Raw genomic sequence first — 25,818 nt, forward strand, 5'->3', positions numbered from 1 at the left:
CATCGCTTTACTACACACGCACGTGGACACGTGCGTCGTGCCACGCCGCACGCCGGCCGGCCGACCGGCCGGCGGAAAGACGGAACAGGGGTTATTTCTGTCGTCATCAGTCACTCGTAGCAGGTTTAAGTCGCTCCACGTCAGTACGAGAGAAGCAGAGGAAAAGAGGAGCACGAAGCAGGAGAAGAGACTCCGATTCCGTGCGCAAACATGACACAATGCCCGCAGTCTCTGCTCCTTTTCTGGAATCGCCGTTGCACGCGATCCTCCCCCTTGCCATGTTGCGACTATTATAAGAAGAGAGTATGTACATACGAGAAAGTGGAGTATATTGTTAGATACGACAGAAGGGAAAGCGTGCGATGCACTAAATGCAGAGTTCGTCTAAGCACGGAAGTCGCTAACAAGAAACATCTTTTAAATTTGAACATTATTTTCTTAGCAAACGTGTTTAAACGGATGACTAATTATAGAATTACTCGGATTATCTGGTTTTGAATAAATAAATGCTAAATAAAGAAAGCATTAATTAACGTCTTAATTAATATTTGAACAAATAATATACACTGGATTAATACTTATAATACTCTTTACTGAACATAATATTTATATAATACTTACCAATGTTTTATATTATTATCCTGTAATATACACATATAAAAGTATATTTTTTAAATATACTATTAGTGTTTATTATGTTGTATACCGCAATTTTTGGCCAAACGCTTTTGTGTAAATAGAGCGGACCAAATTGAATCGAAAAGTCCTCTACCATTTTGCAATTTTCGCAATAGTTAAGAAGATATTAATTACTAAAAATTGCTGAATATTGGTTTTTAATAATTTTTTATTCAAATGCTGTCAACTTTATAGAAAAACGGCATAAGACAAAAATTGCTCATTTTCTTCTTATAAAATTCTGAGAATTTTTTCAGAATTTTTTATCAACTTTTTAGTACTGCATTTCTTATTTTTACCAACATGAAAATATACGGTATTAAAAAATTCTGAAAAAATTCTTAAAAAAATTCTTAGAGCTCTATGAGAAGAAAATAAACAATTTTTGTCTCTTGCTGTTTTTCTGTAAAGGTGATGGTATTTGAGTAAAAAATGATTAAAGACTAATATTCGGTAATTTTTAGTAATTAATATCTCGTACTTAACCATTGCGAAAATTGCAAAATGGTAGACTTTTCGATTAGTTTAGTCTACTATATCTACACAAAAGCGCCTGGCAAAAAATTTCAGGACACTGTATATTGCTACTATTTACTTGTTCAGTAAATTAAAATAAAAGGCTACAGCTTATTTTTTACTTTTTTTCACATATTCGCGATTATCTCTATAAGCTCTAAATAATCATTGTATTCGTTATTGCGATTCGCTTGAGCTGCGTAATTCGATCGTAGGACGTGCATGTCTTGAAACATTGGCGGACAGGCCAATTCATGAACGGATACATCGCTCACGACAAATAGCTGCGTAGTAAATGTTCTCGAACCAAGCCTCCGCCAATTTCCTGATCACTCATGTCTTCTGTCCCATGTCAACGTGAACCACGCCCGTGTTCAATGTTTCACGCGTTTGCTATGCGTCGGAAATGCATCGAGTGTTTTCAACACGTCGAACGCGCCTCTTTGGAATTCGCGGAGCGATCGTTATGGTAGTAGCTGCAAGGTGCATCGGGGGTGCAATCGGCGAGGATAGGGAGAGTCTGTTGTGATTCACGATAATCGATGGATGTTTCAAGGACGGGAACGATGGTATGTTCCCTTGAACTCGATCATTTGGATTTAAATCGTTCTTCGAATTTCCATGAGGACGTGGAATGAAGATGGAATGTGAGATTGCTTGCGATGAGTACATAAGAAAGCTATTTTTATTAATATAAAATTGTCACGTTAGGATAATACAAATAAAAATATATATATATAAAATGTGAGTCGCCACTGCTCCTACTCAATAATATCGTTATTTTTTACTAAAACAATGGTTAATATTTGACACTATACAGTATCAATTTAACATTATATAGTGTCAAATTTAAATATCATTTTAGTAAAAAATAACGATATATTTAGTAGGAGCAGTGGCGACACATTGAGTTAATTTGACCCTATCAAATTTAACAGTGTATATCAATGCTATTATTTATTACTTACTCAATAATGTAATTATTACATACAATATGTGTTATATTATATTAATATTGTTAAGTGGACAAGTATAATGTTTATATAATGTTACTGTTAGTTGATATTTTGAGTAATGTAAGAATCTGTCTTTCGAAGAATTTTGTTTTTTTTTTGCAATATTTATATTAGAAAATATTGATTTATTTATTGGATAGTAAAAGGAATGTTTGGACATTATTAGACACCTTTAATAAAAGATGTCATTGTTGTCGCTTCCCCATTCAAACAATACTCTAGTCGCGAGAGGAATAGGAGCGGTTCGGCAGACTGCAGCCCGACACGCGCACAATGCGCCTCCGCTCGTTCTCTGATGAACGCCCAGTTGCTTTCTTTCTACGCGCGCATAATGCACGCAGTTTGGTGCAAGCAGCACGTCCGGGAGATTTCTGCCACGTTGTTCTTGAAATAGGGAGCTACGTGAGCGCGCATGGGGGCTTAGTGGGACTTGTACAGATTCGTCACCGGACCCAGAACAGCGAGCGAAGGCTTCGCCTTTTACGTGGCAAGCATTTGTTTTGTTAGGGATTTTCTGGTGAGATAAATGAGACGCTCTGCGTGGGAGACATGCTTTAGAGTACTATTCGCGTACATCGCTTTTGTGTACTGAGAGTTTATGATTAATTTTCAGAATAATCTCAAACGCATTGCGAAGTTATAAAAACATTACTTTGGAATTATTATAATTACTATAATTCCAAAGTAATTTTTTTATAACTTTGTATTTTTTAATAATTTTAACCGAAAACTCAGTATGTGTGAAGACAGCGTCTCATCGCCGTTCCCGTAAAGGAAACAATTTTTTTACGATAAAAAATTGTTTAAAAATCAAAATAACAATGTTAAGCGTCAGAACTCTCTGTAAAACTAGGTATCTTTTTAAATTCAATAAGAAATTGTGGCTGGAATCTTTTTTAAACAAAGATAACGCTGCGTGAACCTGGCGTATCATTTTGAATTTTTAGTTTCTCGGCTTTAATGGTCGGAAGTATTTACTTATCCTATATAGAACTGTAGAACTATTCAAAATAACTCAGAACTCTCAATATTTATTGAATTTCCACCAAGTGAGACGCCAGCTTCACACACACAAAAACCCAAGTCTCTCGTTAAACTCTTATATACAGTAATAAATAAATACAATGAATGCAAAAAATATTCATATAGGGAAAATTTTTATTTTAAAAAATCTTATTTTTGTAAAAGATGAACATTAATTGGCAATTTCTTAACAATGAGTATGTTCTGTCTATAGATGTAATAGGTATAGGCTGCGTATTCCCTGATGATCTTAACATGTGCTCCGTTAGAAGGAATTAAATCGTATCAGCATCTCTTTTTAACTCGATACTTTAGAAAGAGAAAAAGAGGAAGAAAGACAGAAAGAGAGAGGGGGGGGGGGGGGGAGAAAAAGAAAGAGAAAGAGGTTCAAGTTATCTTATTTTTTTTTAATAGCGACAATTTCATTTTATAGGAATACGCAGTTTATTCTTACATCTATGATTCTGCCCCAATATAAACAAGAAGAATTTCGCGAAAATAACTCTGATCTTAGAAGTTAAATTTCTCAACTGTACTTTTTGCACTTACTATATGTTAAAGACGTATTTATCTTTTTACTGATGTATTACCACTAAAAAATATATATTCGAAAAAGCGAATCAATGAAGAAAATGGCAAAATGCTCGTTAGTGGCGTGAAATATTGCAGCGCGATTAGTGTAATCTGATTAGCACGTTCCGCGTAGCGCTTGGTACGTCGTTAACGATCTTTCTCTTGCTATAGCGGCTGTGTGAGCTTTAGCAGGACTATTATTAAATATTGTTTAAATGAGCGATACCGAAGGATCATTATTTCCCGCCATGGCCGCTCACGTGGCCGCGTGTAATCCGCACGAAGTGAACATTAATCAAGTGTGATGGATCATGAGTTGTACACCCGCAACATATAATACTGACTAATAACAGTGATTTTTAGCAGAATACAGCACATCATTCTTAACTTATATCTTAAATCAAAATCAAGATTGTAAACATAATACAAAAGAATCTTTGATATTTTATCTAACCCTAATCGGTATTCGCAGAATCTAGTGGATCTATTACATTTTCTTCAATTACGTTGTAAAAAATTATAACAATTGTTTTTCACAGCCTTACATAATCTTATCGAATTTTGATCCTTAAAATGAAAAAAAAATCGTTGAATTCACTATAAACAAAGATACATTAATTTAACCCTTACCGTACCATCTACAATTTGGTGCCTCATTCATACCATCAAGGGTTACTAGAATCTCTTCGTTTTTTTCACCTCTTCAAAATAATTTAAAAAATCTCTAAAAATTCATCAACATACTTTCAACTTTCTAGAATAAATATTGACTCTTTATTTTGGAAAATAATAAAATGTAGTATAATTTATAATTACCGAAAGACTCAAAGAAACTTGCACGAACAGGAATCGCTCGGTCACTAGTTACCCATATTGGTATGGTAAGGGTTAAAGTATACTGGACTCATGAAATTTCATAGCTCATATCGATTGGTTAACATTAAAAAAAATCATAATATCAAATCATGAGATGGATCAAAGTTCGACATGTTTTACGTAAATAAGTCAGGATTAGAAACAATTTACGTACGACATCAATTCAGAAGTGAATAAAAATGTATGACAAGTTATTAAAGTTCTCTGTCAGCCGCTAATCAATTCTCGAGTCATGTCGGAAAAAGAAAACTCAACCGATTACTTCTTCCGTTGCAATTTTCACGGCGCAATGATCAATTCATTATCACCGGTGCGGCGCAGTGTCTTTTATCTTTTGCACACTGTTCTCTCTCTTTCTGCCGCGGGTAAGCTCGTCACGTTTCTTCATGTGTCGCACGATGTATACGCGAGTAACCCGTTCAGGTGTTACTCGGAGAACCAGCGCGACGACGAACCTGTTCACTGCATCTTTGCGTTGCATCTCCACGGTGTTTCGCAACTGGTTTCACGTTATGCTCTGTCAAAACCTGTCGATGGATGCGTTGCCTAGCAGAAAATGATGGGATCGGTACACGTCGCTTCGATTACACGTTTCTTTCTTCCTATTCGTCTATTCTTTTTTCCTTTTTCTCTTCATGCAGCTCTCCCGACCGGAGATATTGCGTCGACATCGCGACATGTACATGAAAAAGTAATGATTTTTTTATGTATTATAATTACAACTGATATTTGTTAGTTATAATTACACACGCATATTACAGTAAGTTGTAATTGACATCTCTGATCGATTGGAGTTTACATTTATCTGCCGCATGCAGTGGATATATCAGAAACGTTTCTTGTAAAACTAATTAAAAATTTATTACACATATGTAAAATTGTAATCTGTTTGCAGCAAGTATTTTTAATCAAGATAATACGTTCTCTTGTAACATTTTATTATGTTGACATTTAAACAATTTTGAGAATTAGTATTATAATTGTTTTTTACAAGAAAAGATGAAGTTAACGCATTTGTTATTTTTATTATAAATTATATAATTGTTCATTTATAAATAAGAAATAATGGTTAATAAATTTTTATTAGAAATAATGGTTAATAAATGTTTATTAGAGCTACAACTTTAAATCCATCTAATAAAAATCTGAGAGGAATTTCTTTCGGAAGATTAATGTAAAATTAGCTTTTCCTTCATGAATTTTCCGCATCAAACGAATTTATGAGACGCTAATGTATACCTCTGACCTCACAGGCAGACGCTTGTAGAATAAACATAGCTAGGCACTGAGGCTCACAGTGATTTATCGACGCTACGTACCGATGTACCGATTCATCAATAAAAGGCACCAGTAGTCTCGTAAAACAAAACTAAAAGAGAATTAACGACTAGAACAGAATTTTAACGATGCACGGCTCTATTTCGGAATCTTGACAGCAGTTTAGACGATAACAGGGGTCTTCAGAAAGTCCACATTGCCTTGGTTTATTGGTGATTAATTATAATGACAGTTATAGCTCTGTTAAATAATCGTACAATTTACTATGTAAAACTTATGGTACAAGTTTATAGTTTAAAATAAATAATATGACATTTAAAATACAAAAATATTTATATCTTTTGTTATGTGCTATTTAATTTTTTTATTCTAATTTAACAAGAATTACCCGTTTTGATTTCAGCTCAGAGAAGTACGTACAGTCTGAATAAGAACTTAAAAAATAGCGGTCTCTTTCCGTCCACATTCAATGTCGCCGCGAAAGCGGATATTTACGTTAATGCGACCTGCGGTGAGGAGGGCCCAGAGACTTTCTGTAAGCCCTCGGAATCGTCGAGATGCGCCGTCTGCGACTCCAGGAGTCCAGATCCTGGCAAGAGGCACAATACCAGCAACATCCTCGACTCGAATCCCGGAAAATGGTGGCAAAGTCCTACATTAGCGAGAGGCGATCATTACGAATACGTGACAATCCTCTTGGATCTCAAACAGGTATGTAGATGTTTAAGCAATAAGTATTTAGGGCAAAAGCTAATTAAACAAATTTTTTAACAAATAGATTTTATGTAATAATACTAAACATAATTCTTGAGACTTTAATAAATTTAAAGGAAGGTGAAATGATTTTTAAGCGATTACTTTGCGATAATTTATGTTGATTCACACTTAATTTTTACATTTCTACTTTGATTTCTGAATAGATCTTTTTTCTTCTATATATATATATATGGCGCATTATATCGCATTAAAGGTCCCTTTTATTCTCGTCCTCTGAAAAATCGTAAAACGACTTTCGTTCTCTTGTTATACTCGTTTCTTGTATTATGCTCTTTGATGTCGAATTTTTTCGTTTTCTCCGTGCAGACAATGGTGAAATGGACAGAAAAAGAAAAAGATACAAGAAACGAGAGAATCGGAACTGATTTGCGCGAAGTGAAACAGAGAAAGATACGTATAGGGCAAGATGGAGAAGATAGAGAAGCTTTAGAGGATCCCTTTCCGGAAATTTACGTGCCGGCTCGCAGGTATGCCCCATGTAGCCCTTCGTCCTTTAACAAATTGCGAGCGGCGGCGGAGAAAAACGTTTTAACGAGCACGGCGTCCCTTTTTTTGAGAGACTCTTAGTAATGAGGACGTACCGCGAAGTGGATCCACAGAATGAAGTGCCGACGTGACAAGTAAGGGGAGCTAAATTTTGACGAGATGGAACTTTATTCCACACATAGAAATCTTATTCTATGCGTTTCTAAAGTGCATCGAATTAATCCGTTAATTAAATGTGTCCTGATAGAATTATATTTTTACAAATTTTTTTAAATACAAAATTAAGTATCGGTGAATATTTAATTTTATATTTAACAAAATTCTTTTTTGATTTTTAAGAGTACAATAAATATTAAACATGATACTCTACAATATAATACTCTTTTATCACCGTCATATGATAAAAGTAAAAACAAAAAGAGAAAATTAATTTTCTATAAAGTCTAATTTAATTAATAAAAATAAATTAATCATTGCTGATGGAATATTTCTTAATTTTTCATAATTTTTATGACAAAATTATGAAATTTATGTCGCAGGAAAATTAATACAATATATTCGCATAACTACAATATCTATCAAAATTATCTGGAACGCTTGCCTTATAAATCTCAAAAACTTTGTTTTATAAATTTCAAAAACCTGGGTAGCAGTTAGATATCGAATGTTCCGTTGGCAAACTCGTATGCGTAATTTGCTAATTGATCCTCCTACGGGATACGACAGCCGCAGGGTTCTGAGCATAATTGATACGTTAATACAACTACCGCCGTACAACTACCACTGGTACCACAATAATGAACACGTTAAGATGGGCGAAATCTCGCTATGTAATTGAGAGACGCAGTGTAGGTGGCCCGCAACCTTGACTCTTAATTGGACGCTGATTGTGAGCCTAATTCTTCCTATCCTTTCGAGATATCTTTCGCGTCCGATCGCGTTGTAGGTGTATCGTTTATAAAAGCCGATTCTCTCATAATGGTCCGTAACTAAAATTACTTATATACATGCAATCTAATTCTCATTTCCTGAAAGATAAACATTTTTCACAAATTTTCAGAAAACAACAAAATTGCTTTTTTAATGATGAGCTTGTAATCATGATTCTACGTCGACTTTATAACAGCATTTGCAATATAGATAGAATGGTTTTGCTAAAATTTATCTAAAAATTCAGCTGAATACAGATTTGAAAATAATTTTACTAAACCAAAATAAGGTAACGAAATTGATTTTTTAATTCTATTTTTTATATTTAGTCGTATAATTTTGTAATATATAATAAAACAAATCAATATGTTATGAAGTGAAGCATAATTAAGACTATTATGAAAGAAAAGATAATACACATTGCAGTGTTTCTTTGCAGCATGAGAATTAGAATCTGTAACTGGAGGTGTTTTTCTTCGGGTAATAATCCTGCGATATATATATACACCGTATCTTTCGTTGTAGTACTTTTTATGAAGAGAAAATTGCTTGCGATTCATTGCGACATTTTTAAATTACGGTCCGTGAATATTGGGAATGATTATGCTAATCGGTGAATAAACAGAACGCGGGGGAATATGTTTATGGTCCTCGTTAACGCTCATTGCACTTATTAATTTTACGGCCGTCCGTCGCTGTTCGTGATTGTTTCTTTTGTCCCTCAAACCGACATTGAATCGATACGATACATCGAGCGTTGTTGTTATTGTCTTTATTGTTTTATAAGTCACGACCACCTAAATTGAAAGAAAGATTTTTTTTAGCAAAAATTGTAACAATCTAATGTTAAAAATGACTACATTAATCTCTACATATTTAATAATTTGTTATATTTGTTATATCCTTTGGAATTGAAATAATACAAGTAACTTTATTACGAAAACATTTTTTTATAAAAAAGCAGAGACAATGGTAATAATAATATTTTGTTCTTGCGTATTGTAATGATTTGAAGAAAGAAATTTTTTGCTAAATGTCAATATGTAGGAAAGTTAGATCTTATTTCCTGATTTGTTGAGAAGAAACTTCCCACGCATTGATTGGTTCCGTTAACTCATCTCACGTATAACTTCTGTTTGCGCTACTGATTGGCATAACCGAGCGTTAGGATCAACTCCGCCTTTCATGCGAAGGCGTATGGTAGAATAAATTAATTTGTCTGTACCTATATAAAAAGGCCGCCTGATGGACAACCTTTATATCGCTGTACACGGTGAAAGAGCCGGGATCGTGTTGCGCAATAATTAGCAGACGGCTACAAATGATCGTCAAACATTGAGAAGGGAACGATCGCCGCCGCACTTCGTGTGGCTCTTTTTGCTGACATACCGACATTTCCTCGCGGCAAAAGAGGAGGAGTTAAGATGGTGACTGACCGTATGAAATTCATTAGTACTCTTAATGGAGTCTTGAAAATGCATTTAATATATATTTTGCATGCGAAAGAAAACAGAAAATCGATTACGCGGGAAGGTACGATAGTTAACGAAGTATCTTCCATAACAGATCGCGAACGTGATTAATAATTCTTAAAAATTGAATATAGAAGAGGAGGAGTTGTAATAGCCGGTCTCCGTCGTTGCAGAAAATTCATTAGTATTCTTAAAGCAATGTTGAAAAAGAAAGTATTTAATATGTTCCGCAAAATATACAAGAACACAGGATAAAATATTATATGAATCGCTAATGAAGCATTTTCTATAACAATGCAATAATTACAAAAATTAATAAAACGTTTTGAATTTGTGTCGTTCAGATAATTGAACATTTCTTAATATTCACTGCAAGAAAAAATAATTTTCAATAATTAAAATAATGTAACATCTTAATAATACATGGAAAAAACAATTTTGTTGAAATATCTCAAATTTAGCTATTATTTAATTTATGGAATAATGCGCTATTTATGTGTTACCCATACCCGCAAAAAACGGAATGAGCCCAAAAATACATTTTTGGGCTCATTCCGTTTAGCTAAAAAAAAAATTTTTTTATGGGGGAGCTGAGTAGGCAGACAGTCAGCCTCTCCTCCCGTTGAAAACAACCGATTTGGAAAATTAAATACACAGGATTTATGCGCTATTTATGCGCTACTATTTCCAGGCATTTTCGATTTTTGCGCTGCAATCTTTAAGACACTTCCTTCTTGGAGCGAACAGTCATATTCATCCCTAAGTCGTTTAAAATTGCAAAATTAAATACTCTGACTATGCAAAACAATTCTCTGATTTATGCGCTACTATTTCCAAACATTTTCGATTTTTGCGCTGCAACTTTTAAGGCACTTCCCTCTTGGAGCGAACAGTCATATTTACTTAGTGCCCAAGCCCATTTTCCCCCTCTTAATTTTTCCCTTTGTATTTCCTCCCTTATCATGTATACTCTGGTGTCCTTCCCTAAAACCCCCGAATACGAAGCCACATCGAAATCGGAGTACTCCAACATCCCTTTGAAAAGAGGCTTCAAAAAAACGTGACACGCTAATTTTAATATAGGATTAGATACAAATCTGAAAATAATTTTGTTTGAATTAAAATAATTATGTAGGACGTCAAATTGGTTGCTAGAATGTTGTAACTTTTTGCAGCATGTTTATCAACACTCATAAACTTTGTATATAATTATTTTAATGATCCAACAAAATTATTTTTAAATCCGTATCTAATCAAAGTTTTAGATACTTCAGCAAAACGTTCTTTCCGTGTATATTTATAAGCTACAAGTATCAGAATCAATATATTTATAATATCGCATGCTGTGCCACTTGTGTGGACCAAAAAGAGAAATGATTCTGTCGAAGGATCACGGAAGGATCAGACCGCGCGTCGAACCGCCTCCCTCGAATAGCATCGGAATGAAACCGACGAGTTATCGTCCGTCGTAGATCGACGCCACCTCTAACCCTGCCGATGAGGTATCGAACGTGAAAAGGAGCAGCGAATGGTACTCACGTCGAACGACTGAAGCTCCAATCCTTCATTGTTCACGGATTAACGAGTCAAGTTGCCGTCGTCTCTCGAACGCTTGCTTGAGGTCCTCGAACCAGCGCACACGCCGTTTTCTCCTTCGGCCGGGTGAATGAATCATCTTCCTGGGGCAAGCGGGAATGGAACGGGGAGAAAGTGAGAGACGAGACGGAGTCACGAAAATAATACCTCGTAGGGTGGAAGATCGCTCCTCGTGAAGGCGGACTTGTTCCTTTTTCCTATTCATGGACCGGACCTTGCGGGATCGCGGATGATGTATACATATGTTACACGACGAGACACAATCGTGGTTTTTTACCCGGGTTTTATGACCGTGCGCGCAACATTGTGCGTTATTGGATCGCTATGAATTGAGAATGCGAGACGCTTTTGAATTAAGCAATGTGGTACTTTTCATAATGCAGAGTGCCAAATTCTTCGTAGCCATAAAAACGTGGAGAGCAATATAAGCTTTTATCTTTGTTTTCTTCCTCTAAAATTTACGTTGCAATCGAAAAGAAAAATATTAATATTTAACTTAGGAATAGTCGTCTGGAATATCTTTATTCCGGCGAGGAAATGTGTATTGTTGTATAAAACATTGTTTTTCATAGATATTATTCAACATATTGTTTTCTTTTTTAATAACTATTCTTTACTAATCTTTAAATATACAATTCCATCAAAATCTTTATAAAAAAGCGTTATATTGAGTAAAATATTTATTTATAACAGTATTTAGAAATACTGTTATAATAAGTATAATTTAACGTGCTTATTTTGTTTAGTACTTATTTGTTTGGGGTTTCTACTTACTTTCTTCAAAAAATTATGATTAAATCCATATCTATAATAATCTCAATTACTAATCGGAAAACAATAATACATGATATATTAATAATAGTGATTTCAAACGATGTAAAAACATTGCAAGGTAATCATTTATATAAAAAAATTAGGTGACTACTTCCTGATTAAATCATATCATCTTCTACAAAAAATTTTGCAATCTTTCGATTTATTAAATTTTCGGTTAAAGAGCAAGATAGAATCGGATTGATAATATATTTTGAATCGTTAGTATAATTTTCTAAACTCAAATTCTCTCTCTGATAGAATTGTCTATTTCTTTTCTGATAGTCTGCAATAAAGTGGAAGAAAAAAGAGATTATTGTCTTTATATAGACATCTATAATGAGAATATGCAAATTACCTAGAGCATGATAGTCTTGATCGAGATCATCAAATATGCTTGAGATGGCTTCATGCCTTTTGTCGGAATAGCCACCGTTATGGCACGTCACGAATTTATCTCGTAATTCAATTCCCACGGCCAGTGGCGATAATTACAGACCGCGGCGCGCGGCCCTTACATACAACGGATTCAGCGGCCAGCCATCTTTTTGCTTTCTGCTCACAACACACCGTTGGTCGTCCGCATTATAGGTTGAAGCGATTAAACCAGGCTTCTTCGAGATGCCAGCCTTAGAGCGATAATCGTATCATCGGTCCATGGTCGTCAATTAAAAGAAATAAATCAAAGTATGCCATAAGCTGATAACAGATCGTAATCGAAATTATTAATCGTATGACGCAATTTAGATAACATCATATATTAAGGTACGGTCTTCCGGTTTTTACACTTAAACTAGATGTATTATTTTTAAAATAATTATATCTAATAATTTATATAGTATTTTCTGCATTAGAGTTGAGAACCATTAATTAAACTTTTTTTTGCACCTTCTACAATTTATCTCTTTCAGTTTAGGTCTAATTGGCTCCAAGTACAACTTAGTATTCAATATAGTTGCTATTATTTACTTGCTGTTTGTAGATAGTTAAATCTTGAACAATTTAATAGTGAACAGTTAAATCTTCACTGTACTCATTTAAATATTAAGTTTGTTCGCGTTGCTTAAAATCTCCAAAATTTTTGCACTTAAAATAAGATAAAAAAAGAAAGCGAAGATTCTTAGGGCAAAAAATAAAACGTGAACAAACCTACAAAAAATATCTTATATTTTTAATTAATGTTCAGAAATGTTTCCTATTTTAAATCTAACCATCAGTTTTCAATGTTGGATTCAGCAAAAATCAAAATGCTTAGGCAAACCTTATTTAGTAAAGTTCTTATATTATCTCAGCAATTTTCAGTTCGATTTCCTCGTACTCTGTATGCGGTCGATCGATTATGCATCGTGTCGAACGTAAGATCATTTTCTTTTATTGCTTTCATGCTTTTTTCTCGCTCTCTGTAAAAACAGCTTGCTTGTCAAGTGAATGGCGTGAATTATTATTCAGAGCCACGTTTGAACCGACAAGGATCGGGTTATTAAGATATTTCGGGGCTCGATGATATTGGTCTCAGCCTTATTGAAGACTTCCTTGGCAGTAAGACCATGGCACACGACGATATTCACACTCGCGTCTTCACGCACAAATTGCTTTTCTTTGATTCGCGGAACCGGCCGATAATTAAAACGTCATTTTATTTATGACGGAGCGAAAGTTTTACTGGACGTTATCTTCGCGAGTTTGTGGCACGCAATAAGAGGATCGCGTGAGGTGAGAAGACACGCACGCGAATCGCACTCGTATCGAAAATTACCTTTCGTTAAGTCAAGAAGCGGAACGAAATTTAAAGCGACATTTCATTTATCGCGCCGCGGATCTTACTTTACTGCGATATTATCGGTAGGCTGCTTCGAAAGGTTCGCGAAAGAACTGCGAAGCGAAAAGAAGTGGATATCTTTTTAGTCTTTCGAAAGCGAGCTAAACAAGAACATAATTTAATTAAATATCGATTTGTTTACTCTTAAAAGTGTTATACGGTCTCCGTTTCGTTGAAATATTATCAGCGATACATAACTTACTGTACGTCTAAAGTTATCTGCGTGGAGAATTTGCATCCCTGTTTACACTCGTTCAAAAAAGATCGATGGTTGCTCTGTCAAAGTGCTTGAGTAAAAGAGGAAAATCAACTTTTACGTTCTCACAGGTGTGCAAAATATTTTAAGGCTCCTGACCATGACGCTAGTCATCGCTGATGGAAACTTATGAGCCAACATTCAAACGCGACGATGCGATGGCACTTCGTGACCGGTCGAGCCGGAACGAAATGTGAGAAAATCGAGGTATAAAAGGAACGGACGATAAATCAATCCAGTCCTATCCTGCTCTTTGACCGAAAGTTTAACGAATCGAAAGATCGCAAAATTTTCGCAGAAGATTGTAGCGCGATACTATTTAAATATTAATTTTTTCTTCTTTTCGATCAAGATTATTATGTATACAGAATCGTGAGATAGCACAAGTAAGATTATTTGATCATATCGAAGCACCTACCTCCGGTGAAGCAATATTGGAAAATATTTCCTTGTGGAACTATTGATGATCGAAGCATGATGTAGCGCCATATTTGGAAAAATATTTGTAGTACATCCCGTTATAAAGAGGATCAGGGGTCGTAATTCGCCATCGTGACTCGAAGACGGCGAGAATGGAAAGCGAGAATGCCGCGCCGATGATAAATCGAATAAACTTCTTGCTTCTGCACCTCGTATCGAAAGCGTGTCAATTACGTGTGTGTGGTGAAATTTAATTACTTGGAATTATATTGAAGCAACGAGATCACGTTCGAACGAAATATGAGGATCATTTGCATTCACGGATTACTCTTATTCACTCCTCGTACTCCTTGTGCGCGACACGTTCTCTTAATTGCGATTGCGGAATTCTATATTCGAGATTGATTGAGTGTATTCGTGATTGAAAACGGTTATTATTAATTATGATGCCAGAAGTGTAACACTCGGGATGACAATGTTAACCCTTCAGTGCCACTCTGAATATGGATAACATACTCGCTTTTTTTCGCAATGTTTTCTTAATGCTTTTTCCATTACTTATAATCATTTTATTAATCCTTATAGTACATACGATTGAATCATTTATATCTGACGCATTTCGAATCTTTTCTTTGAAATACTAGAAGCACTTGGCTAAATAATAATCTCTATTCTTTCCTTTTTTAGTACATTTTATAAATATTATCTAAAGATGTAAAGTATATATGTAAGATTCATTTAATAATCTTTGTATGCTTATAAAGCGATATTAATCCGAAAATTAATCCGAATGATCAATTGTGCGTAGTAAAAAAAATCAGATAATCATTGTATGTACTAAAGGTTAATCGAGGTTAATATAACATACATTTGCTATCGTTATGTTTCTGATGTTTAGATTAAAAACATTTCTGTACAATATTAATAAGTTAGACACAAGAAATGCCACTTACGATCAAAGTCGGATGTTGAAATAATACATCTATATGTATTTAAATAAATTTATCTCGTTCTGATTTAATTCAGAAAGATTATTATTTTAGTTTGATTGGTGCAAGTCCGAAAAGGCGAAAAGTAATCGGTAAACATATCTGAGATAAATTCATTTAAATACATATAGATGTATTATTCCAACATCCAACTTCGACCGTAAGTGGCGCTTCTCTTTACAGTATTTGTTTTTATGAAAGTTATAACACAAATTGATTGAGTATGTCAATCTTACCTAAGTATATCGTTCTCACACACACATATATCGAGAAGAGTTAATTTGAAGCAATGCGATTCTTGTAACTTGAGATTTGATACAGAAATCTGATTTCGTCAATAACGATTCTGCATTTAGATGATGAATTTCTCGGGCCTGGCTTATTTAAAGTGATCACTTCCCGTCACGTCGTTACACTCTGACAACTTTACGGCAATTAAACTCGTACCACATGAGATGTGCGCTTTTGGGTTATTTTTAAGTCGCACAGACTTCGCGAGGGAGCGAGAAGAAAAACGGATATAGACGGATGCGCTTGAATCATCGCGGTGCACGTGAGAGCTTCGTGTGCGAAGGGTTAACGATCGGAAGCGCGTGAATTTTTCGTTCATTTCTCTCCTTTCCTCTCGTTTCCCGCGGTGAGGAGGCTTATAGAGAGCATTTATATTGGCCGTAACCGTAATCTGTAATGCTGGATTCATCCTGGATCCGAAGTGCGTCGTACGACGTCCTGCGATCAATCAGAAAGCAGAATTTTATTTTGTATCAATGATACGAAGCAAAATCCTACTTGCTGATTGGTTGCAGAGCGTTGTACGACGCACGTCGGATCCAGTGTGAATCCAGCCTAAGAATTGACTAATCACAGTCAAGTATTCCCCTCTCATTCGGCGATAAGAAGGGAATACTCGAAGGTGATTGGTCAATTTTTACAGATTACGGCATACGGTTACGGCCAATATAAGGCGTCGTCTACAATACACGGAGTAAGAAGTAGGAGTAAGAAATTGACCAATCACAGTCGATTATTCTTCTCACATTCGACTGTGATTGGTCAATTTCTTACTCTTACTTCTTACTCCGTGTATTGTAGACGACGCCTAAACGCTCCCTTAATATAATGCTCCTCGTGAGAGCACAGCCGGAAAAGAATAAGTGCGGTAGGCAACTGGACCGTTTATGGAGGCCTGGGTTTATGTCGCGCCGCAGGTATACCGGAGCAGGTATTTACCCGTGCACAGATTGTACACGATGCCTGCATACTTTCGACTCTTCTCCAGCATCGAAGGCGGACGTACATACAAGTATTCGTGGCTCGGTTCCGAGGGAAGAGCACAGTAGGGGAAAAAAAAGAGGAGGCCCCGACTGAAGAGGAGCGAGGGCCGCAACTTGAAACTCGGTGGGCTTTCGCTTCGTACCGTACTGTTGATCCGACTGCTCACAAAATCGAATTACCCGGTCCGATTAACCGTCGGTGTTTGTGGAGCAGAGGGATTGCGGCTTCGGCGTGATTCATCGACCCCGATCAATTATCGCTGTGTTGTGCGCGTTTCTTCCTCGTTCGTTAAATGCTCGAGGCAAATATCTCTTACAAAGTACTCTTTACTTAAAATTTAAGTATCATAATATTTGCCAAACTCGCAAAATTCTCAAGTATTAAAACCGTTTGAATTTCGAACTATTTTATTTCTTCAACGACGATAATAAGTTTATATTTAGAAGTTTATAATTATACTACAATAGTTGATATAATAATTTTGTTAAATAGATTATTTTAGCTAATTCTTATGTGTTTTTTTATGCTGATTCTGAAAATAAGGTTAGAATTTATCCTACGGCCTCCAGTTTTTTGTAATCGACATATGTCTTTTGAAAAACTTGACTTTTTTTAACAATAACTCTTAATATATATGACTTATGACTTAATATACATATATATGACTTAATATATATGATATATCTTTTTGTTAATTAAAATTTTTGTTTGAAATCTTTCATAATGTGAATAGAAAATCATATTAAATTCAGTAACTATTTTCTATATTTTATTACTGTCTAAGCAGAAAAAATAAGCAGAAATTTTTAAACGCATGTTGCTAAAAAAACCCTGTTTTCCTCATGAATTTAGCGAATAGAATCAACGCAAAAAAATATTATAAAAAACACTCTATTATATCAATTTAATATAAGAAAAATGAAATTTTATCGATAAATGGAATATCGAAAAACGTCAATTTATAAAATTTCTGAATCCATGAATTACTTAAAAATTGTGCCTTCCTCGTAAATTTGCCAAACAGATTTGTGAAATCAGTGCAAAAAATACTATAAGAAGCACCTTATAAAGTCTATTTAACATAAGAAAAGTGAAATTTTGTCGATCAGTGTTATTTCCGCGTGTTCAAACCAAACAAAGAACGTAGACTGAACAGCTTGAGAAACAAATTTTTATATCTCTCTTTAATTGTTCTAAGGTAAAAAATTTTATCTAAATTTTTACTTCTATTCTATTAAACCAGATTTGTTACGGATTATTTTTTAAACCGGATTGTGAAGAAATTCTGGACCTATTAGGAGATCAATTAGAAAAACATTTCTAGAGCGTGATTTTAACCGGTTTTTACTGCAGATAATCGAGGCATTCTCGCAACATAAAGTATTCAGCGACAAAGAATTTGTATAACCTTTACGAGGGAGGTTCTTTCTCTCTCATGGTTGACCCCCTTTTTAAAGGAGCTTGGGCAATTTCCTTTGAGAAACCAAATCGAGTCGTAAAATCGATGGCCTTGGACCACCCAGGACCCCGATAATATGTTTCCTCGAACTTTCTCAAGTAATGAAGGCGATTCTGCTCGGAAGATGTTACGTCCATACTACACGCATTAGTGTACGTTAAAACTGCGTTCTCTAACGTCACTCTCACAATCATGCTTTTTCCCTTTAACGATGACCCACTTTGCAATTCAATCGAGTTGTAATATGACGAATTTTATATCTGGTCGCTGCTTCCTTTGTACCGGCATTATCGTTAATTTTCGTGACAAACAGATTTAATATGCCTATACATAAATATTTCGATACTTATTTTGAATTTGTTAATTATATTTCAAAAAGGAATTGTGTAATTATAACGAGACTATATTGGCGAAAAAAGAATGATCCTCACACACCAGTTTTCGCTCACGATCTCGCTTCCAGACTAATTTCATCAACGCACTTGGGATTTCTTGTTAACGCGCGACGAAAGCGGTTCCCGTACGCGTGTTCATCGCACGTGCACGAATGTCTTTTGGCAAACGTCGCGGAGCATCGGTCCAAACCGAGATCAGATTGGCAAGAGACCAGGACGTGGAATCCTTCGTGGCAGACCGCGCGGTGTCCCTCGTTGCATCGAGGTCTTGCTCGCTCAGCCAAGTCCCAAGATGAGCACTCGCTAGAATTCTCATCTCGAGAAGTGCGAGAAGTAAATATATTATGAAATCTGATACATTAGATTGTATAAACTGGAGAAATTATTCGACTAAAATTAATATGATAGTATAGAGAACATCTCATAAAATATTTTATATGAATTGTCATCTGAAATTAATGCAAGGTTTTTAGAGTACTTTTATATACTCAGAAATAATTTTTTATAAAAACCACATATTTTTTCATATATGCACGAATTTTTTAATTACTTTTTTACTAATTACAGTATGATAATATTAGATTTTTTAAAATGTTAAATAAAATTGTAGCTATATTTGTCCCTGATTGCGATTCAGCAACAAGGCAATGTACGATGAAGTAATACAGATATATACTTCCCCCGTCAAATTGCTGCTTCTGTAACGATATAAATTGCCCCGGTGTAATCTCTCGCGAGGTCGCTGCACCAACTTATGTACGTGTCTAAATCCAATTTTGCCGAGCCTCCCTCACTAAGTTCTCCGACACACGCCCAATCGAATTTCGCTCTTCGTCAAATAATCGTTTCCCTCGATGACGTTTCCCATGATTCGATTTCGTTCGCGCTGCTCGACGTAAAAATTTGATTGCCAGACGTAGCCATCTGCGGAAAATCGTATATCCAATCCAATAAATCCCTTACCATGTCAATTTTAATTTAAGATGTCTCGATTATTAGCAAATTAGATAAATGAGAAAACAAAGTGTCAAAAAGTGGAAGAAATTTTATAATTTTCTTTCTTGCTATAAATCTTATAAAGTATAAATAAAATTAGAAAATAAAAATAAAAATTAATAATAATAATTTATTAGAGAGATAAGCAAAAATAATTTATTGTTGATAAAAATAAGAATAATTATAAAAATTAATTTTATTTTTAATGTATTTTTATAAATTATTATAAAATTTATAATATTGTTTAAGCTTTAACAATATAATATTCAGATGACATTTGTGATTAACTGTCTCTGCTGAAAAATGTTACTTTGGATAAGTATACAATAATACAAAAATATGAATATGTAATCATAAAAAAAGATGCGAAATTCCATATTATGTGTTCATGTTTTGGTAGTTTTATATCTAGCTGAGGAATTTCAGATCGGCAACGAACCTCTTGCCATCACGAGTCCCGTAATCGGATTAAGTCGTCTCGCGTTACTTTAAATCCATCCGCAATTAATACGTCTACCTAGTGGTAGTAACGGGAGACTTCTCCGATAAATCTGCTCGTTTCGTGCATACAGTCCGATGCATTGGACCGAGACATGGTAGCGAGCGACATGACATGTCATCAAAATATGTCCGTCATAAGTAAGCTGCTGCAAAGAGAGAGAAAGAAAGATGAGAAATGTGTGGAACATAAACGCGACTATATTTTATACTCCGTACTTATGAATCGAGAGAGCGGAAACACGCGCGTTTGATCTCAGACTTTGAGTAATTTCCGTAAATAGTTGAGATAAATAAATGGTCGCACGCGATTTCTGGATATAGTATTAGTGCACAAGAAATTCTGGAATGAAGACTCATTACGATTAACGATTAATTTTTATGTAAATTAAATTCTTTAATTTTATTTCTTGTTACTTTATCAATCTAGTGATATAAATACAAAATTTATTATTATTAATCTCAAACGCTTTTTTTATTACAATATAATTTAATTGTATTTAAAGATTACAATTAAAATATTATATTTAAGAAAGCATTTGAGATTAATAACAATATAAACAAATATATAAAGTTTTATGTAAATGTTCGGACATTATCCAGTCACTGAGACATTTACCTCAATATAGTTATATTTTAGCTGTAAAATCATATTATCATGACATATAAAAATGTTATCTTTTAAAAAGAGCTGAATAAGCTACACTTTTCGAGAGAAGTTTAGTTTCATTGGCTACTGTGCAAGATTATGTCATAAATAATACATAATAACGCTATATAATGTGAAAATATCTCGAAGCTAGAATATATTAATCAGCTCTATTCGCGTCGGCAATTCGTCAAGTTAATTAAACATTTAATTAATATTTCAATAAAAGTTTATCTTATAGAGTCGCACAATTTCTCGTCACTGTGTATTATGTTAGCGACCTGGTTCGAGAAAAACATGTTTGATACCAAGCGGGTATTTAAATAGCAAAAAAATCTTACGTGTCAGACACTCCCAGAATATTTTTACGAACTCCCTGCTTCTAAGAAAGGTAGCAATAAGCGGTTCGATTTAATAATATATCTCGAACGCATTTTCTGTGCAATATTCTCCTGTGCAATCGATGATAACATGTTACGTCGGCTTGTTCATAGTGACATTTAATTGATTCGTTTATCAAATTATTCTAAGTGTAGCTTGAATGAATAATATCGGGCGCTAGTCGGTTTAATTACATATCGCGTACATAAGTTTTCTAATATTTCTTATCATTGCTATCTGTGCCATCAGAATGTATATTTCTCTGCAACTCGCTGCTTCGAATAAGTTGTCGTACATATTTATAAAATACGAGAAATGAAACATTACTATTTATTAATAATCACGGATAACCATTAAGAAATAAACAATAAGACATAATAGATGCAACGTGTCTTCTTTATCTTTGTGTTTCATTTGATTCGTACAGACAATAACTTTATTTATTAATTCTTAATTAACATACTTTATTTAGTAATTCTTAATTGACGTACACACACACAGAAATGCTTTTTAAAAACAGTATTAATATCATGATTAATAATATGCTCTTTGTAATTACGCTAGACAGTTTTATAACACATAAAATCGCATTTTTTCTGTATTTCTTATTATTTAGAATAATCTAAATGAATTTTTTTATTCGTAATAACTTTTGTTCTGTTGATGCGTATTTTCCTTGAATAATTTGCTAGAATTACGAAATCGACTCTTAGATTAATCATACAAATTGGAATGTCGACCACGAATATCTAATTAAAACTGTTTACAACCGCGTTCACGTCATTCCGCTCGATCGCGACAACTCGTGGTAGGTACATTTTGAAGTCTGCTCACGTGGGAGTCGAAAGGCGTCAGTTTTCCAAGAGAATCGCTTTTGTTCTGTGTTTTACCCTGCTTCTTCACCCTTTTACTATCGTGGGTTGTTTCGTTTGCGTAGGTCGACAATGAAGTGAAACGTTAATATATGATGACAAGATATTGTCTAATAATACAAGTCCCGTAGGCAGTCTTATTCTTCGTTGGCTGAAAATAAATATTTTAATAAATTAATATTTTTATAGACGTCTTACTGAAAAATTTATTTTTAAAATTTGAATTTTTTATATGAGGATATTTACATTTTATGTCTGATAAATAAATAAAAAATAAAATAAATAGGACCTATACTTGTTATAGACTTTTATAAAAAAAAATATTACATTTGTATACATTTTTGTTTTTCTTTGTCAAAATATTCTTCACTAAGCCCAGAACATTTTGTGTATTTTTTTATGTGTTTAGTACGCATTCTATTTAGCATGTTATTTATTACATCACGCTACAAGCGACGAGTACTTTCGTTTTCTCTTACTTAACCTTTCAAATAAGACAAGAGGTACGAATGACGTTGCGTGTGTAAATCATTAATATTCGTGCTTCCGCAAGAAAAGATAGCGAGAGGACTCATAGGATTTCTAATAACAACAGATATTTCTTCGTTGCTTGTTCGGTCCCGAAGAAAGCTCAGACGAAACGAGGTACAGATACTTCGAGTCTTAATGGCTTCGGAAACCGGCCGTCCGGTAAATTTTCTTGCCGGTGCACTCCTCTCTTGGTGCACCCCATTTACGGACCTGGCGAGATAGCGTGCAATGCCAATTTATTAGTGATGCCCCTTAGCCTCGGTCAAGAAGGGGGTCCCACGTTGGTCGCGCCCATAAAGGGGTGCTGGAGCACCTTACTTCGTGAGAATCTTCACGACGACGACAAGCGACTTTTGTTCACAATGTGAGTGAACATGTGGCAACTCTTTGTTCGTTGCTGAATTTACAATGCGCCCTTTAATCACCCATAAGTTTCTTTAACTTTATAGTATTTCTCTTAATATAATTATACATGTATTATATTATATCACTTAACGTATGATATATTGATCTTTTTTATAACTTGCAGATAGAGTTTAACTTATTGCTTAATTTCAAGAGTACTAGTTCGAAGAGTACTAGTATCAAAATTTAGATTCTATTGCTTTTGTCCCTCTTATCTTCCAATTAAAAAATGATATATATCGTTCATTCGCTACAACATTGACAATACTCAAAAAATAAATTTTTTTAGAAAATTATAATATTAATATTTTGAATTACAAAAAAATGTAATTTTAATTTTAAAATACAATTTTTGTTGCAATAATTGATTGTAGAGGAATAAAAATATGTTTTTTTCCTTTTTCTTTGTGTATTTCCATTCTTTTTTGTAAACAACTAAAAAATGACAATTTTTTAGTTATGTATAGCAAATAAGCTATATATCTATTCTCTAAATTCTTTGAAGTGGAATTTCACTTTAAAGATGAAAATTGAGCCGGTCTTACAAAAGAGAGGCTCAATTTTCAATCTTTAAGAGAGAGTTTCTTGAGATTCACTCTAAAAGTTTTAGAGAGTAATTTGTTATCTTTACTGAATAATCTTTATTAAATAACAGAACATCAATTTATCGATGGATTAAATTAAGCGACATACAGTCGCTTAGCTTAAACCATCAATAAATTATTGATTATCACAGAATTTCACATTTCCTTTCTTATCTTCCGTTATTAACGCAATTAATCGCGATATCCCAAGTCGTTCCAAGATTACACGGCTCGTTTATTATCGCGGATCGCACAAATGATGGTCAACATACGTCGCTCATTGTTGCTGGCGAGCGTGAAACTGTAAAACGGCTGTAAACGCGCGCGAATGAGAGTAAGCACTGAGGGGTGTCGCTTCTCCTTCGAGATCCTGTCGCCGATAACAGCCTCGAGTCGTGGGAGATCTGTTTACGATACTGACTCCTTAGTTTCTTCTGTCGCTTCCACACCTCAGCGAGTCGTTCACAGTCTCGCGCCCGATGATATCTGCTCTTCTTCGTCCGAGTTAACTGGTTAGTAATTCTGGTAAAGCCTTTCTTTGGGAAGCAGTCAAGAGTGATCGGCCGTATGATTATACGTGAAAGTATTTGATTTGTTGCGGCGATCTTATAGGAATAGATAGTATCATGTAATTGACAGTCTAAATTAAGAAACGTGATTTTTACAAAGTAATAATTAACATTTTTTTCTAATAATATTTTAATGATATTCTAATAATATTTAAATTAAAGAAGAAATAAAAAATAATATACTCTCTATAATGGAAGCTAAATAACTGATCGTTTTCTGTTTCTTTTTTATTACAGACTAACTTACTACTTTAAGAATAAGCGTTATGCAAAATTTATAAAAGCATTATTATGTTTGATGCATTATATATATATATTTTTTTTTACCTTGATTCATTTTGCACTGTTAAATTTATAGTGTCAAATTTAACCTAATGTGACTCGCCACTGCTCCTACTAAATATATTGTACTAAAATGGTAATTAAATTGATACTGTATAGTGTCAAATATAACCATTGTTTTAGTAAAATATAACGATATTATTAAGTAGGAGCAGTGGCGGTTCACGTTAAGTTAATTTGACCCTATAAAATTTAACAGTGTGGTAGCGTTATCTAAAGAAAGGACATTGATTCTTTAGATTTTCGACTTTCTTTGTACGCGTCAGCTATAAAGCCATTTCTGTCACCGATGCTAATACCAGGCGCATCCTTACAAGGTTGTGGATGCGTTTAACGTCGAAAGAAGCCGTCGCCCGTGATCGTGGGAGCCGTCCGTTGCATTTCTCTCGCGCCGTGTCACCGTGGCCGGTACTTCGAGAATTCCCCACGGAGACCACGAAGGCAAAACACAATCCATGTTTCTTGGATACCAAGCGCGAGATCGAGCGCGACCACTTTTCATTTTCGCGAAAGAAATCATGATGGTATTCCTAAAATGGCATTGTCAGTGCCCGCGATAGTTCGATATGAAAAGAGCATAATACTGCGATTCGATTTAATTCCTTCAGAGCTGATTTTACTGGAATCATGTTAAAAAAATTTTTTTAATTCAATTCAAAAGCATTTTAATAAGTAATTCATACTAAACAATTAATTTTTTTTTCAAAATTTTGACTGTTTTTCCGTAGGCATATTATGTACATCTGATCTCAAATGATGTCGATAGAATTAACTAATTTTAACGGATAATTTCTTTAAATTTGATGTTCATTACGTGTACAGAGTCTGCAGGGGTTAATATTGAATGCAACAATGGAAAATTATTTTTATTACTTTTTATATTAATTAATTGGAATCAGTTGTCTGTTCAATTAGAAATATCAAGTGTGAAATAGATTAAAATATTGTATATATTCATATAGGACAACAATTTTGTTGACGCAATCATTATTAGATTGTAAAAGTTTGCAATTTTGTATTGAAGCAAAATTATTTCTTAATTGTGCAATTCAGTAAATCTTAGTAATTTTTATAGCGTGACTGTGATGTCTACGCCATTGGATATATCGGAAGGTCGAGGCAAGGTGCGTCAAGTACGGCCCTTGACGTGCCTTCATCCAAAGCTATCCAATCCCGCCTCTGGTATTTACACGCGTTAATTCCACTGAACGTAAACGGAGTATCCCTTGAATCAAGTATTCCGCCCTGGAACACCTTAACACGATCTATGAAGTATCGACAAGCTCTCACGCGATAATACGATCCATTTTGCAACATGCGATAATATCGTTCCTCAAAATAATA

At 34.4% G+C, this 25,818-nt stretch overlaps 1 protein-coding gene across 1 annotated transcript in view; it reads left to right on the forward strand.

The window, feature by feature from the left end:
* Window positions 1-25,818, forward strand: part of wb (wing blister) — a 183,941-nt gene that overhangs the window by 28,143 nt on the left and 129,980 nt on the right. The window contains exon 2 of the mRNA XM_018517448.1: window positions 6,364-6,671. Within this exon, the coding sequence (XP_018372950.1) occupies window positions 6,364-6,671 (308 nt within the window). The remainder of the gene's footprint in view (window positions 1-6,363; window positions 6,672-25,818) is intronic.

This window comes from Trachymyrmex cornetzi, unplaced genomic scaffold (genome assembly GCF_001594075.2).
Source record: "Trachymyrmex cornetzi isolate Tcor2-1 unplaced genomic scaffold, Tcor1.1 scaffold687, whole genome shotgun sequence".
Lineage (NCBI taxonomy): Eukaryota > Metazoa > Arthropoda > Insecta > Hymenoptera > Formicidae > Trachymyrmex > Trachymyrmex cornetzi.